Below are 16,068 nucleotides of genomic sequence, written 5' to 3'. Positions count from 1 at the left end.
ACAGAAATCCTATAGAGCCACAAACTCCCTCAACCAAGAGACCCACATTACCAAGTTATAGTCATTACTTTGCTCTAAATTCTCAGACACTTTTATTCCCTGTCCATAAGGGGGAGAGAAAGACGGGGGAAGATGGAGAAAGCAAACATCACAAATTTAAAACCTTGATTTTGTTTCATTTATTTAAATAAATATAAATATAAATTTTATATAAAACTATTCACAAGGAGACTTCCAGTGACTTGGATTTTAAACTCTCCCCAGGCAAATTTTCAGAAAGCAAGACCTACAGGGTTTAATTTTCTAAGTTATTTGCAATTCAATACTTTCATTAAAAACAAAACAAAACAAAAAGAATCAAGAAACCCCGTGTTCTTATCAGGTTCTGAAAGACAGGGAAAGGGAAATGACATGCGCTTTCAAAAACCCACATACAGTTTTAAACTTAAACCAACCCTTTTTTCTTTGTTATATGACGAGACTTAGTTGAATCTAGATTATTTACATTTAAAAAAAATGATCTATAACTGCGAGTGGAGTCCCAAACAAATAGATCAAGTAGGAGACGGAAGTGACAGGCCCGTCATGTAAGCCCCCGGGAATACCTGTCTCCACCTTCTCCAGGCAGAACAACCGAAAGGCCAAGGATTTTGGCCCCTGGGTGCCTGCCGCGTCGCGTTGTGTGTGTGTGTGGGGGGGGGATTACGGGAGCGTGTAGGGAGAGGTGGGGCAGCCCTCCCTCATAATGGGGAAATCTCCTTGTCATCGTTGGCCGAGACCGGCGACAAGGAGTCCTCATCCTCTGAGCGCGCGTAGTGCGCCTGGCTGCCGACGCACTTGCAGCCCGTGTGGCTGTTCCTCTGTGTGCCCTTCCCTTCCTTCTTATGCTTCACCCTGCGGTTCTGAAACCAGATTTTCACCTGCTTCTCTGACAGGTTCAGGTACGTGGCGATCTCGATCCTCCGGAGTCGAGACAAGTACATATTGGAAGAGAATTCCCGCTCCAGCTCCAGGAGCTGCGTGCTAGTGAACGCCGTCCTCATCCTCTTGCCATTGGGTACCTGGCTGGCCTCCGAACCCCCTGCAGACGGGCCAAGAGAGGGCAGAGAGGTAATTCTCGGGGGTGGGTGTGGGGAGGCGCTCCCACCCCACGTGCCATCCCTTGGAAAGGATGCCTCGCAGGGACTCACCCGTGAAGCTCAACTAAATACCTGTATCCATCTCTCACTCTTTCTCATTTCAAGACACATCGTTACTTAACCGGGAAGGACAGGGACGCCCAAAGCAAGTGAAGGCCTTTGATGTTCGGGACGTAAAGTCAGAGGATTAAAGTGGGGGGCGGGGGAGGGGTTGCATTGTCCGGTCGTCTCCCTTCAAGCCTAGCGGAAAGGCAGGCAGGCTTAGCCCAAAGCAACGAAACCCAGCCAGCCTCGACGCCGGAATGCCACACTTAAATACAAATACACCCACCCCGGACCTCAGTCAGTTAACCTCCGATTTCTCAGCCCTCAAGTTCGAAGTCCTAAAGGCCCCGATGTTATGCAAGACTCGGGCACCAGATACCGGGAGTGAAGCTCACCAGGCTGCTTGGAGAGTCTGAGAAGGCTAACTCCCACCTTCGTGGAACTTCTGGGGACGACTCCACAGTTATACTAAAAGCCCCTCCTCCCTCCCTATCCCGCCCCCAGGCTCCCACTTCATCCACTGAAGGCGGAAAGTTTGCTCCCGGGAGCCGGCAAGGCACAAAGCGCAGGTGCCCAGAAACCCGGCCCTACCCATGGTGAGGCAGTGGAATCTCCGCGGGTCCGCCACGTTGTAGGTGGTGGCGGTGCAGACAGGTGCGTGGTGCTGCGGGTGCCCCAAGGCCGCCGCGGCCGCCGCGGCCGCCGCCGCCGCAGCCGCCGCCGCTGCAGCGCCGGGCTGCTGGGGCTGGTGGTGGTGATGGTGGTGCTGCGGAGGGTGGTGGTGATGGTGCGCGTGGCTCACACGCGGGCAAAATTGTGCGTCCCCAGGACCCGAAGAGAACTGACTCTTGAGCAGGGGCAACGCCCCGGCGGCTGCCGCCGCCCCGCCACCCCCGGCCCCGGCACTCCCGGTCCCTGCGCTCCCGCAGTTGGAGCTCGCGGGCCCCCGAGGGGAGTGCAGGTGCGAAGTGACGCAGAGCGGGCAAACGCAGAACGCACCGCTCTTGCGGGACGGGCAGCCCGTCCCGGACACGGACATCACCAACGGGGATGGCATGCCCAGCGGGATGAAGAAATCTGGCCCGGGGTGCGGCTCAGGAAGCGAGGGCGCGGGCCGTGAGGAGTCCTTGATGATGAGCGAGTCGACATAGAAGGAGCGCGACATGTCGCGAGGGGTGGGTGGCTGGAGGGCCCGGCCGGCCGTGGCGCCCCCTCCCCTCTCCTGTCCTGAGCTCTGCCCCGGGCGCGGCGCGAACGCAGGCGGTCAAGCCCTTGGGGACGCGGAGGTGTCGGCGTCTGGGCTGCGAACAAAGGGGTCCCTGGAGAGGGCTGGTCCTCACGTCCCCCGCCCGACGCCCAGGCTCCGGGATTTTATAGCCCCCACCCCGACACGTGATGCTGCGGAGTACCGCTCGGCTCAGGCTCCTCAGCAGCTCCCCACCCTCGGGATAGGCTGCCCGAGTCACAACAGAAGCGGCGAGGAGGGGCGGGTGCGCGGCGGGGAAGAATTCGGAGGAGGGGGATGGGGGAGACTTTGCAAAGTGTAGGTTTTGTTAATTTCGCGGGGAGGCCGGCCTCCTCCCCTTCTTTCTCCACGCTTTCCCGAGAAATCACAGAGCTGCATCCTCCATCCCACCCCTCTCCCTAGCCTGGGCCCCGGCCCAACTCTTCCTCGCTTCCGGTCACAGATCGCACCAGGTGGGGACTTTGAGGCCTTTCTAATAGGAATGCCTAGTGCTCCTTGCTCTTCTGTGCCAGCCGCGGATAAGTCACGGCATAGTGTGAAGCCTACGGTTTAGAACAGGATTGTGTGGCGGTGGACTGGCAGGGACCCAGTCCCGGAGCGCAGCTTGGGACACGGACGGACACACACACACACACACACACACACACACACACACTCACACACTCACACAGAGTCCCCTAGCTTTTGGAACTGGCCAAGGTCATTCAGGTGGTTGGCTGGTGAGGGATCCGGGGGGCATAGCAGAGAGGCCTCCCAGCTCAGAAGTGGAGCTTTTCATTCTGATGCTTGGGAAGTTCTAAAATGCCTTTGCACTTGGGGCCTTCTGGGGCCACTCAGATCAACGACCCTTCCTTGTGCCTCTTTCTAACCTGAAACCACCCCCCTTGGCAAGGAGAGACATTGAAGATACGCTCTTGTCTTTCTCCGAGTGGTCCCACTGCTGCATTTGCAGACCAATCCTACAAACTCCATCTCAAGGACTTTGGGGAGAGGACCAAATCCCGGCCCTTCTAGAGACTGGGCAGGGGTTGAGGGAAGCCTTCGTTCTGAGTCCTGCTATCTACTGCTTAGGCAGCTAACCAGGAAGTTCTCTCCCCTATGCACGCCTTTTAAAGCCCATAAAGGTTTTGAAGGGAATTGAGTCACTCAGTGAATCCTGCCTCAGGATGGGAGAAGTGGCTTGGTAAAGGAAACCTTTCTGAGTGGCGGTGGAAGACTGGTGCACCAGTGGCTGGTGAGAGAGGGTGGCTGCCCACCTAAGGGCTATTGATCTTTCTGGGGAAGCAAGGCTGCAGAAGTGACAGCTTTCTCTTCTTTTTCCTTGTGGAAAATCTGGCTGGAGCAGGGAGGGTGAGCAACAGCTACAAGTCCAATCCTTTCCCCCAAACAGCAAACTTCAGGCCTGAGATAACAACGGTGCTAAGAAACTTGGGGACGGGACTCCCTCCACCTGTGAGAACCAAGGGCCCAAATCCTAGGGGAGCATCAGCTTCTCAGCTGGTGACATGGCTGTCTCTCTGTCCTCTCTCCTTCCCCCTTTCCATCTCTGTGACCGTCTCTCTTGCCTGCTAGAGAAGTGTAATTGGGTTGTAGGGACGACCCGCTCTGGGGAGCCCAGGATTTATGGATGGCAATTAAAGTTTTATGAATTGCAGCTGAGGCTGGTTATTGAGCTATTTGAATGTGATTAGAATTCAATTAGAAAGCGGTTAGTGGACGGTGGGTCTCCAGAGTGTAAACAGACAGCTATTCCAGAAATGTGCTAATCCAACATCTTGTGACAACAATTAAGGAGTCTCAGGGCTTAACTCGGGGCAGCTCAGCTGTAACTACTTTTGTACCACAAGGTTTGCTGCTGCAGCCATCGCAGGCGCTCAGCCTCAACCCAGCCTGCCTGGCCCAGCCCGCCCTCGCTCACAATGGGAGAATCCGGGAAGTTCCCGAATCATTCCCGCCTCAGAAAGAAAACTGGGAGCTCAACCATTGGGAGGTGCTTAATGGCAGGATGTTTGTATAGGCCTAAATTGTCCAAACAGGTGACGTGATTTCCCTGTTGACTTTGCAAGTGTATATATACATTTCACTTAAAATTTTGTATAATATATATTTATATGTATCTATTCACTTTGATCTGCAGTGGTTCTAGTTCTGCTCTTGGGAAGAACTTCTATGCTAATGTGCTGGGAGTTGTGCTTACGTGAGGATCATTTTATTTTAGAGAATCCTAATTATGATGCTTGAGCATCTAACTCGATTTAGGTCTGCCTACAGAAACCTCCGGTTGGTGTGCTGGTGAATTTTGAGAAAAGTGAGAGGCCCGTAGGGTTACTTAGGGCTGCGAGGGGAGTAGCGGCTTGGGGCCAGACTGAGGCTGAAAGCAGACCACGACCAAGAAATTTGTCTATTAGGATACTCGGTTAACTGCTTGAGCCCACCAAGAGCAAGTATTTTGGGGTCACGTTCCACATTGGAGTCTCTTTTCTCAGACTCTTCAGTTCTCTTTGGATCTCTCAGTCTCTCTCCCCACCCCCTCCCCCTTTCCTCCACTCCAGCCCCGTCTTCAGAAGCTTCCCAACCCCGTGTGCCTTGCCATCGTTCCCCTGCCCAATGACCCTGTGGACAGCTTTGCGGCTGGCCCTGCCCAGACCTGCCCTCCCCCAGGACTGCAGCGCCTCCAACCCATTCGGAGCAGAAAGGGACCCTGGGCACACCATCGGCGTGCCCCCATGGTGCCCTCGCTAACACCCAATTTTATTTCTCAGTGATTCTGTCCGATAAAATTTCATCGTCCATTAAGTAATCCCTGAAATGAGAGCTCTTATGAGCCTATAATGAGCTCTAATTGCCACGACTCGGGGAGCCACGTGGAAGGATTTATTCGGTATTAAGCAGTTGGGTACAGAGTACAGGCTGTTACCTAAGCCATTACTTTCATAATTCAAGGAGAAAATTAGCTCTTTTAAAGGGGGGGGGAATCCTTTGATTTTTTTCCCCCTTTTGCTGGGGATGACAGAGATGGCTTTGCTTTGTCTTTTATGATGTCACAAATGCGAAGGTAACAGAAATTGTCCCCACCATCCCCCAGTCTTGCCCAGTCAGGACACCCCACCCTTACCATCAACTGAGGAAAAAAAAATCAAAGCAGTTCAGAGGCACCACCTTCTTGCCTCTGGACTCTCCAGCTTGAGTCTGGATGAGCCGTCTCCTCGCAGCCCAACCCTGAGATTCGAATTCTTGGATATACCTTTCAGAAAGTCTCCCAGTACTTTCCCCCATCTGGGATCACACCGGATCTGAACCGCACATTTTCCTCTTCCTTCTCTCTCTTCCTGTTTCTTTTCACAGGCAAAAACAGGGAAATAAAGGGCGTGGACTAAACCTTACTTATTCCGCAACCCTAGCGTTCTGACCCATTGATGTGCTTACTGTTCTTCTCCGGCTGGAAGTCTTACTCTGCCCCTCCCTCTGCTCCCCCTAAAGCTTCGCCCCCTCCACCCCAAGTCCATTTTTTCCCTCTCAGTTGCAGCATTTGCCCACACGGTTCTCCCGCCCCAAACAGAGGAGGCCGCGAGCAGGGCGGGACAGCCGGGAGTTGGCGGGGCCGCCTTGGATTTATTTGCTCCTCTTACATTGATTTCATATTAGTTTCCAAAGCAATGAATGATCTCAAAGCTGGGTTTTGTTAGCCGAACACAAACAGGAGACAGGACTTACTTGCCCCCAGCTCCCTTTAATGAGGTCATTATCAAAGCGTGAACAAGTCTATGAATGTTTTATTGAAAGCGCATCGTTAACTTGTATCCATCCTTTTCTCTGAGTGGCATTGTGATATTGCTGTCTGTGGCACATCTTACCCGATATAGCCAGAGATTTCCCCATTCTCTGTAACCAGGCAACCCTTTCTGAATACCCAAAAATTGAAAAGAACTGCTTAGTCTTCAAGAAAGTCCTCAATAATAGTGGAAAAGAACAAAGATCCAGGAGACAACAAAATGCCACAGGGGTGACTTTTCATGAGCAATTATCTCTCATTAATCAGAAGAACAGCTGCAATATTAATTTTCTCTCTTTCTTCCTCTTTTTTCACAGTCCCCAACATTTGAATAATCATAAATTTTGATTTTATGAAGGAGTCACATTTTCAGGGGCTAGAGGAAAGCAGCTACCTAGGTGAAGACAAGGAGAAAATGCTCTCGTTTGATTTTTGTTGTTGTTTGGGTAAAGCTGCCAACAAAGCAAAATGAAAAGAATATTTAAGTAAGAGAGAAAAATACCAGAGAAAATGGTCCTTCCCCTCCAGCCCCTCCCTTCCTCTAGATGGTGGCTGAGAATCAGGACTGTTTTCCTGTTCCCCCTTCTTTCCTCCCGCTGCTCAGACCCATTCCCCAGTTCTGCTCAGATCAGGGTGGAGGGAAATGTGCCGGCGTCTGGCGTGGGAGTTTCAGCCGGGGTTCTGCCCGTTTAACTTGCAAACGTGAAGCCAAGCGTTGTCGATATGACCAAAGAGACACTCTTTGGGCGTAACTTGCATTGTGGCCATCAAAAGCCCGCCAGCTTTGGATGAACCAAGACGTGCATTCAGCAGAAATGGGGCGCTCGCTCTCTTTTCAGGAGCCAGAGAGGCAATTGTTCACAGGATGTGTAGCCAGGGTGGAAAACGGGGGTCCCCAGATAAGGCTGTAACCTACAAACGGGCTTGGGGGAGTTAAAGGACTCTAATTAAAGCCGAGGCTGCAATTAGCAAATACACACTCTTAGGGAACCCAAGCTCCTCTTGAAAAAGCGCGAGTCGGGATGAAAGAGGGGCAGTTGGGAGTCAGCCCTCACATTTCTGCGCTGGCTGAGCGGTGAGGGACTCAGGTCCTGGCTTCCCCTTCAGCTGCCCCAGTACTGTTACTTTTAATCCATGGTCGGGGGAGGCCGGTCCATGGAGAGGGCAGGCTGCAGGCCTTGGGCTCAGCCACTACCGAGAAATGATCTTGCTTCTCCCCAGTGTTTACTCAGAACCGACGGGCCTTTGAGAAACCTGAATTCGCCTTTGTGCTCACCACAGGCACAAGAGTTCAATTCGGCCCTCAGAGAGGAAGGGGGGAAGGTTCTGGGAAAGAAGCGAGGAGCTTGGCTGAGAATCTCAGGAACAGCCTCTGAGCAGAGTTTTGATGGCACCCCGTCCCCACCACACAGCCTTTCTGCTCCCCCCTCCCCTGAATTAATATTCGCCCAGCCCCAATCCTTAAGCCTAACGAGGCATCCCTCCCCCACCCTTAAAGCTCCTCTCTGTCATCAGAATAAAATTTATTGAGCACCAACTCAGTGCCCAGCGTGCGCTAGGCGCTGCAGGGAGCAAGCCTGAAAAGGCCGAGACTGTATCCAATAGAATACTGTTTCACTTTACTAACAATGGTCTGAGGTGGGGAACAATTATCCGGATAATTGAAGCAAATGCTGCACCGCCCTCCTTCTCCCGTTCTCTCTCGGCGCTTGCCATTTTTTTAAAAAATCTACGTTTTTCAAAGTTGGTGGTTTTGGGTTAGAATCGGGTAGCTGGGAGTGTAAGGGGAGGGCTGAATTAGCACCAATTCTCCACTTCCCTTGGCCTAAGTTTGCTGAAAGCACTGGGCCTAAATAACTGCTTAGTAATGGGATTCAAGACAGTTTTTTATATATAAAAAAATTGTTACTAAAAAGAGAGCGAACCTTTATAATTTTTAGCAATCTGGCCTTTCTGGTGTTCAACCTTGGTCATCTACAAAAATCTCCTGGAGAGTACGGATGCCCTAGAGATTTTGATTTAATGGTGTGTGGCCAGAACACAACTTAAAAACAAAAAGCATGGGTCACTTTCTATGTGGTCTTGAAGGTGGTGAGAGTTGAGAAATAACAGATAAATTCTACCCTCATTTATTCAAGATAATAACCCCTCTGAGCCTCATTCAACAATTGATAGTTGTTGAAAGTGTGTAATGAGCGCCTACTATATGTCAAGTTTGGTGCCAGGGAGTTCCCTTGCACAAGACCCGCCCCCCTGGGTGCTTCCTGTACATCAAAAGAATCGACAAATCAACTCAGATCTGGTGAATCCCAAAAAGTCGCGTGAATATGAAAGTAAAGCCCTCAAGGCTCTGGGAGTGGATAAAGCCGAAGGCTGAAGTGACCTGCCGGACAACCGGGTAGCCTCGGCCTGGGACGGGGTTGGGGGGAGGGGATGGGGAATGTGTCGGGACACCGAAGGGTGGGCACAAAAGCCGAGAAGAGTTTCTCTTGGCTAACTGCAAAAACTGAAGCGAGGCCAGGGAGACTGGTAGAAGAATCTCAGTTTCCGCATCTGCGAACTAGGAAAAATGCACACAGCTCTCGAATCTAGATAAATGAGGGTAGAAGAATTAAGCACTGCCTAGCACCTGGCCTGGTGCTTGATAAGAGCTCGTGGCGTCTCTTGTTTTTGTTATTATCTGCGACCTGCAGCTCCATGGGTCCTGAGGCTTGGGAATGAGGTACCAGAGCCCCGGGTTTCCTAATGAGTAACCAGGGAGCCGGAGCCTCTGCCCAATCCCTTCTCCGCCCCCGGCAAAGGCTCCTCCGCAGCCTGGCGTCCGCACCCTAGAGCCACCCATCCGGGCGTTTCTCTGGCCCTCGGTTTCTGGGCGTACCGTCAACCTGGGCCTGGCTGGAGAGCCTCGCCACCTCCTGTTCCCCATCCACGTCAAAGGCCTCGAGCTCCATCCTGCTAGTCCCCACTTGGGACTGAGCTCCAAATTTCAAGGCTCCTTTGGCCTGGAGAAACCTTCCAGCTTTGTTGACTTGTTTTACAGGGGAGGCAACAGGAGGGTATGAGAATCCTCATAGCCATCATTTCCCGAGCTCTCATTGTGCGCCTTGCCCTTAACCAGGAGCCTTTGCCCACAAAACCTCATTTAATTTGCATAACTGCCCTACCAGATAAAGCACTATTTTTATGGTTGTTTCTCTGATGAGAATCCCGAGCCTTATGGAAATTCAAAGGCTTATCCGAGGTCACAGAGCTAGAGATGACACAGCCAGGATTCAGATCCTGTCTGTAGAATGCGGAAGCCTGAAGTTTTAGGCACTAGGCGATACTGTCTCCTAATAATATCTAGCATTTATTGAGCACCTACTATGTTTTTTAGAAACAATTTTTATTGGAGTATAGTCGATTTACAATGTTGTGTTTCAGGTGTACAGCAAAGTGAATCAGTTATATATATATGTGTGTATATATATATATCCACTCTTTTTTAGATTCTTTTCCCATATAAGTCATTACAGAGTATTGAGTAGAGTTCCCTGTGCTACACAGTAGGTCCTTATTAGTTATCTATTTTATATATAGTAGTGGAGCACCTACCATGTGCCCAGCTATGAGTTAAGCCTTTAATGCATCATTTATTTCTAGCAATGACCCTCTGAGGTAGGTACTTTTATTATTTCTCACTTGTCTATTGTCCACTCCTTGGTTAATGTGGTTTTGCTATATATTAAAGATAACAAAGGCCAGTCTAATGTGGCCCATATGCCGGAAAAGGCAGACTGGAATTGGGATGAGATAGAGAATGTGACTGTTTTTATTCACTTGCTCCCAGAACATAGTAAGTGTTGAAAGACATTTGGGCAGGTGTAAAAAAATCTTATTCTTTTACTTCAAAAGCCTTCCTCATAATCAATATGTATGTCTGCAGGTTTATTTCAGTGCTGGTTGAGTACCTCCCCCAGTTGACTGCAAGCTGCACTGGGCAGAAACTGGGTCTGTTTCGTTTATTCGCCAGTGTATATAAAACATCCAGCTCAGAGGTGACATATATTAGGAGTGGAATAAGTATTTATTGAATGAGTAATCCCTCATTTTACAGATAGGAAAAATGAGGCTCAGAGAGGTTATGCAACTTGTTCAAGGCCACACAGCTTAGAAATGGCAGAGGGAGAATTCAAACTGAGGACTTTCTAATGCTGACCCTGTCCCCCTTTTCACCCTAGCCCACAGCTTCCTGAGCTATGTCCTGTAGGTCACAGGGACTGAGCACGGGAACAGGGCTGCTCTGCCAGGGGCTGTCCGAAATTCGTGCTCAGTCACTCCTCTCTCCAGGTCTGGGTGAAGCCGAGGGAGGCAGAAGTTGCAAGCGGTCCGCGAGGCCAATCCCTAGTTGGGGGTAAATAGGCTCTGAGATTTTGCCGCGCTCACCGCGTGCCTTGCCCCTTCCCGGCGTTCTGGCTGCCACCGCGGGAGAACTGCAACCTACACCTGCCTGTTTCTGTCGCCCTCTCTGGGTCTCGGTCTCCCCCTGTCCCTGCCTAGCATTTCTTACTGGAAAACGCAGCGGCTCTAAGAGATCTCATTGAACCCACAGCCTGAAAACGGTTCCATCAGCAACAGCCCCCAAACTCCAAGCACACCGGCGGCATTCACGCTCCGCTCAGCGGCCTCGCCGTGGCAGATGCGCAAGCGCGAGCGTGAGTGCAGGGCGGGGGAACCGAGTGCGATTCTGTGTGTGCGCAAGAGCGTGTGAGACAGTGAGGGGGTGAGCGTGCGTGAGCGTGAGAATGAGTGCGTGCGGGAGGGTGTGTATGATGTGAATGTGTATATCAGCAAGCGTGTGAAGAGGTGAAGAGTGTGAATATGAGTAGCGTGTGTGTAAGTGTAAAAGTGAAGAGTAGGTGTTTAGGAGTTTGGGGGGTTGTAAGCATCAGTGTGCGTGTGACTATAGGAGTGTGTGGATATATGAATGTGAGAATTAGAGAGGCTGAGTGTGTGAGAGGACGTGTGAATGTGAGTGTGTGAGAAGCGTGGGGTCCCATGAGTGTGTGCGTTTGTGGAAGCAGGTGTGTGTGCGGGCCTGCCAGGGTGTCTGTGAAGAGTGTGACTGGGGAGTGTGCACGTTTGAGTATGAGTGTGGACGTGGAAGAGGGCGTGTGTGCGCGTGTATATATGTGTGTGTGTGTGAGAGAGAGAAGTTGGCATTTGAGAGCGCGTGCGTGCGTGGGGTGGGTGCGCGGGGCGTGGCTCCTCCCGCGCGCCGGGCCTCTTGGCTGCTCGCTCCTGCTTACGCAGTGGGCATCCACCGCAGGGCAAGCTCCTCTGTCTGCATGGAGCCTTGGAACCTGCGACCTCAGAGTGAGGGAGGGGTGGTGGGGGAGGAGGGAACCTCACGTTTAAAGGTGGACGTGCTAAGCGGGCGGGGCTCTGGAGCAATGGCTCCTGGAGTCCCCTTCTTTTCTGCCGCCAGTTTTTTTCACTCCCATCTGGATCGTCTTTCCATCCATTTTCTCAGTGAGCATTTATGGAGTGCCTACAGTATGCCAGGCTCTGCTTTAGGCCGCTGGGGAAACCAGGAGAACAAGATAGCTTAGGTCTCACTCATCGTGGAGTTTTCACAGGGCTTTCTGTTCATGGGTAACTACTTTGCCAAATGGTGATGATACGAACATAAATTTTGGCCTGTGCCCTCCAGCAGAAGGGCTTATAAGACAGACAATGATAGCAATGAGACAATACACTGTAGTAAGTGTGTGTGCATTCTGCTCCATCCCAGCCTCAACCCTTTCACTGCACTATTGAGCTTGGGCATAGGGTTAGGAGGTCCTGGGTGTGAATCTCCCCTCCTTTGACAATGAAAATAATAATGACTCTTCTCATAGGGTGGCTGTGGGTGTTAAATGAGTTGCTATGACAACCGTGGGAAAATGCCTGGTGCATCGTTAGCCCTCAATATATACAAACCATGATGATGGCGATGATGGTGTTCCCCAGGCCTGATGGAATGTGGGAGAAGGGGAGATGCTGTGTTTGTGGGCTACAAGTTTAAGAGATTATCCATGGATTTAAATTAAATTAAATTAATCTGTGTATGTTTATACTGCATTCCTCTCTAGAATCAGGCTGTGAGTATCAGATACTTGGTCTTCATTCTTCTCTAGTGACTTCTCCTGAACCAATGGTATCAATAGTGCTGTTGTCAAGAGGAAATGGAAAAGTATTGAGGGAAGACAGCGAGAATCTACAGGAGCCAAATGTTCTTTCAGGCAGCCTTAGAAGCATTTTGTGTCCACTCAGGTACCATTAAAGTGAAAGGGAATATTTTCACAGTGACACAAAATGAGTGCTGTAATTTAAACTTGTGAGCAAGGTTTCTGATGAAATATGACATAGGAAATCTGTTTCCTGATTAGCCATGTGCCTCCCTGGAACAAGATACTGTATAAACAATTGCAGGACATAATTTTTTTTTTAAAGAAGGCTGTCTTACTAAGATTCTTTTATTTTTTTTGATGTTCTAACTAGGATCACAAAATAATTTTATTTTAAACCAAAAAGATCATGTTCAAAGATTGAATTTCCTTACTTTTTTCAAGAGAAAATAAAACAAAGAAATCTTGAAAAGTGCGAGAATTGTTTGCAACATCTAGGTTCTTGAATTTAGCAGCTGAAAAGGAATTTTGCCATTATCCTGCTGGCCCATCTCATATTATAGCCAGAGAAACTGACGTCCTGGGAGATGAATGGTCAGTCCCTTTAGCAGTCACCAATTAGTCACAATTTTATCCACAATTTTACATTTGCAGGAAGAATTCCTGCAACTAGGAGGGAAAAAGGGAGTTCCAGCTCCCTTCCATTTGGACACATCTCTGTTGCTGGCAGCTCTATCTGCTGGTGGGTCAGAACCAAACTTTTGGACTCTTCCTGACTCCTCTCTTTCCCTCTGTACATTTACTCCATTGGAAAGTCCTGATGGCTCTACATCCAGAACTTGGGCTTCCCTGGTGGCGCAGTGGTTGAGCGTCTGCCTGCCGATGCAGGGGACACGGGTTCGTGCCCCGGTCCGGGAAGATCCCACATGCCGCGGAGCGGCTGGGCCCGTGAGCCATGGCCGCTGAGCCTGCGCGTCCAGAGCCTGTGCTCCGCAACGGGAGAGGCCACAACTGTGAGAGGCCCACGTACCGCAAAAAAAAAAAAAAAAAAAAAAATCTAGAACTTGACCACTCTCAACACTCCCACCACTGTCACACTGGTCCACATCACAGTCTAGTCTCCTGACTGGGCTTTTTTCTCCTATACTTGCCTCTATAGTCTGTTCTCAACCCAGCAGCTAGAAGATCTTCTAAAAACAGAAGTCAGATCATGTCAGAGCAAAAACCGAATATATTACAATGGCCAAAAAGGCCCTCCATGATCTGGCCGTGTCTGTCTCTCTGACCCCCTCTTCTCCTGTTGACCTACGCGCTTGCTCTACTTCCCTTGCTTGTCTGGCCCTCTCTTGCACTGGCCTTCCCCTCTGGTGAGAATTCTTCCCCACAAGCTCACTTCCTCACCTTCTGGTCTTCCCTCAAATGTCATTTTCTCACTATTTTAAAAATACCAAAGCCCCTACTGTGCCCTCTGTACGCCCAACCCCCACACCATGCTCTGTTTTCTTCTCCCATAGCACTTATCACTTTCCGGCCTACTCTATAATGTATAATGTGTACTGTGTTTGTGTGTTTGTTGTCAGAATCTCCCTGCTAGACTGAAAGCTCCTGGAGGATATTTATGTCTGTTGGGGTCACTGAGAACAGTAGGTGCTCAATCAGTACTAAGTACAGGATTGAAAGAAGAATGCCAGTGTTCTGGGTAGATGCCTAACCACAACTCTATCTTACCTCTACATAGCATTTTGGAGTTTACAAAGAATATGTTGTAAATATGTCTTAAATATGTTGTGTCATTGGATCTCACAATTAATATAAGCTAGACAGGATTTTTTTTTTTTCCCCAACAGTTATTTCCACAATGAGGTATTCACAGGTTAAAGGACTTGTCCAAATCAGATCCAGGACTAGGCTCTAAATCAGAGTGTCTTTTTGGGTGGGAGACACTTGGCTCAATGAGGAGAACTAATAGGTTACTGGTTCACTGTGGGTCCCTCTAAAATCTGGCCCCAGGATGAAGGTTGGGGTCCTCTGTCTACTGTCTGTCTTTAGTATTATGTAGCTGCTCAAGCCCCAGCTAAATGAGTGGTGCTTGGGGGAACATAACACAATGGCCACATCCTCTTGTGTTCATAATTTGCACAGGGTTGAAAACAAGAGATATTGTCTTGTTAGCTCGAGCTCATTTGGAGTCTGCCCCGATTCCCTGGACTTGGCTGGATGCCCTACCTTGTCTGACTTGCTCTGGGCAAACCAACATACTGTCTTAGTCAGTGTATTATAGTTCCTTCCTCATGTTTGGTTTCTCTGTCAGTCCATCAGATTTAGCTGATGAGCTCATTGACTGCAAACTGATTTAGCAAGACAATGTCCCTCATTCTCTGGGCATACACAGCACCACTGTCTTCCCAGATATTATGAAAAATTGACATCTCCTTTTGAGAACATTGATACCTCAATAGCCATTCATCAATAACTGGTGTTAGAGCAACAATTAATTATGTCGAACTCTAAAATCAGTAAAAGAAAAAGTAATGTGATTCAGAAAATAGATGTAAATATAAAATTACCAATTCTGAACAAATTTTTAAAGATAGTACTTTTTCCTCAAAGATGTTCACATGTAGTGAATGACAGTTGCTTCTTTGTTATCCCTCGAATGGCATAAATTGTTACTTTTTTATGTGAATGGGGAAAATTAAAACATTTCAAGACAAGAAAAGGAAAAGAACAATTTAATTGTTTATTGAAATATTAATTCAATGTTTGTTATTCACAGATTATCGCCATGCCATCTCCATTTAGAATTTAATACATGTCTCAGTTATACACTGTTTTTCAGTTCCAGGTGCTCTACGGCAACAGAGATGTTAATTATGAATGCAGAAGGCATAGTTCAGAAAGGAACAACGGCAGCCAAAGTTAACTGCATCGTTGCTGTTCTAAAAAAGCCTTTTTACCTGTGCTTTTTCTGAGATCAGGCAAGTTAATGGAGTTCCAAACAGCGTAACTAATAAAGCTCACAATACCATTTATATTGGCCAGAGAATGACCCCTACCCAGACAGTACTCTTGGTGTATTTAGTTGTAAACACAAGCAAAACATGTCAGAATAATGGCTAATTTTAAATATAAGGTCTAGGCCATATTGCTAGAGGAACTTCTGGAAGTAGAGCTACAGTTGCTATTAAAATTCAGTTCAGTTCAATTCACCATTATTTACTGAGTGCCTACTTGTGCTAGGTGCTAGGGTAACAAAGATGGCCAGAATCTAACCACAACCCTTGATGAATTCTAATGGAATGCAACAATCTATGAAACCATGGAGAAGAGAGCCATTCTTTCTTCTAGCTGGCATCAGGGATTCTGAGATTGGGCCTTGAAATGTTTGTAGGACATGCTCAGCTTCAAAACAACACAACATCACCACAACAGCAGTGAGAGAAGAGACTTTTAGGCCAAAGGTCTGCTAGTGAGCACAGGCCTAGAAGGTGGATGTCTGTTATGTGGAGGTGGAATGGCTGCACGCAGCAGGGAGAAACAGCAAGGGCTGCTGAGCGCTAGAAAGCAAATGGTCTGAGTGGCAAGTGAAGTACTATGAGATACCTCCATATTAGATGGACAGTCATTGACGGTGCTAAGCAGAAAATTGCAATGATTATATTGTAATCATTGGAAAGGAATGATTGGAAAAGAGAGAAACCAGAGGCAGTTAAAGTC

The 16,068-nt window shown here is 49.0% G+C and overlaps 1 protein-coding gene across 1 annotated transcript; it reads right to left on the bottom strand.

Moving 5' to 3' along the window:
• Positions 1-243: 243 nt before the first annotated feature.
• GSX2 (GS homeobox 2) lies at positions 244-2,484 on the bottom strand. Its single transcript, XM_067734694.1, has 2 exons — positions 1,776-2,484; positions 244-1,081 (listed from the first exon to the last, which is right to left on the bottom strand). Exons 1-2 carry the CDS (start codon positions 2,347-2,349, stop codon positions 741-743), a joined length of 915 nt encoding a protein of 304 aa, XP_067590795.1. The 5' UTR covers positions 2,350-2,484; the 3' UTR covers positions 244-740.
• Between the last annotated feature and the right edge of the window lie 13,584 nt (positions 2,485-16,068).

Source organism: Pseudorca crassidens, chromosome 4 (assembly GCF_039906515.1).
Source record: "Pseudorca crassidens isolate mPseCra1 chromosome 4, mPseCra1.hap1, whole genome shotgun sequence".
Taxonomy (NCBI): Eukaryota; Metazoa; Chordata; class Mammalia; order Artiodactyla; family Delphinidae; genus Pseudorca; species Pseudorca crassidens.
Note: the sequence above shows the minus strand (reverse complement) of the source record. Positions and strands in the feature narration are given on the sequence as shown.

Bases quoted from the DNA above. Each gene is read 5' to 3' on its own strand.
- GSX2 (XM_067734694.1), bottom strand. From the start codon at position 2,349: ATGTCGCGCTCCTTCTATGTCGACTCGCTCATCATCAAGGACTCCTCA. The intron at 1,082-1,775 runs GTAGGGCCGGGT...GCCCGTCTGCAG, and splicing joins ATTCCACTGCCTCACCATGG to GGGGTTCGGAGGCCAGCCAG.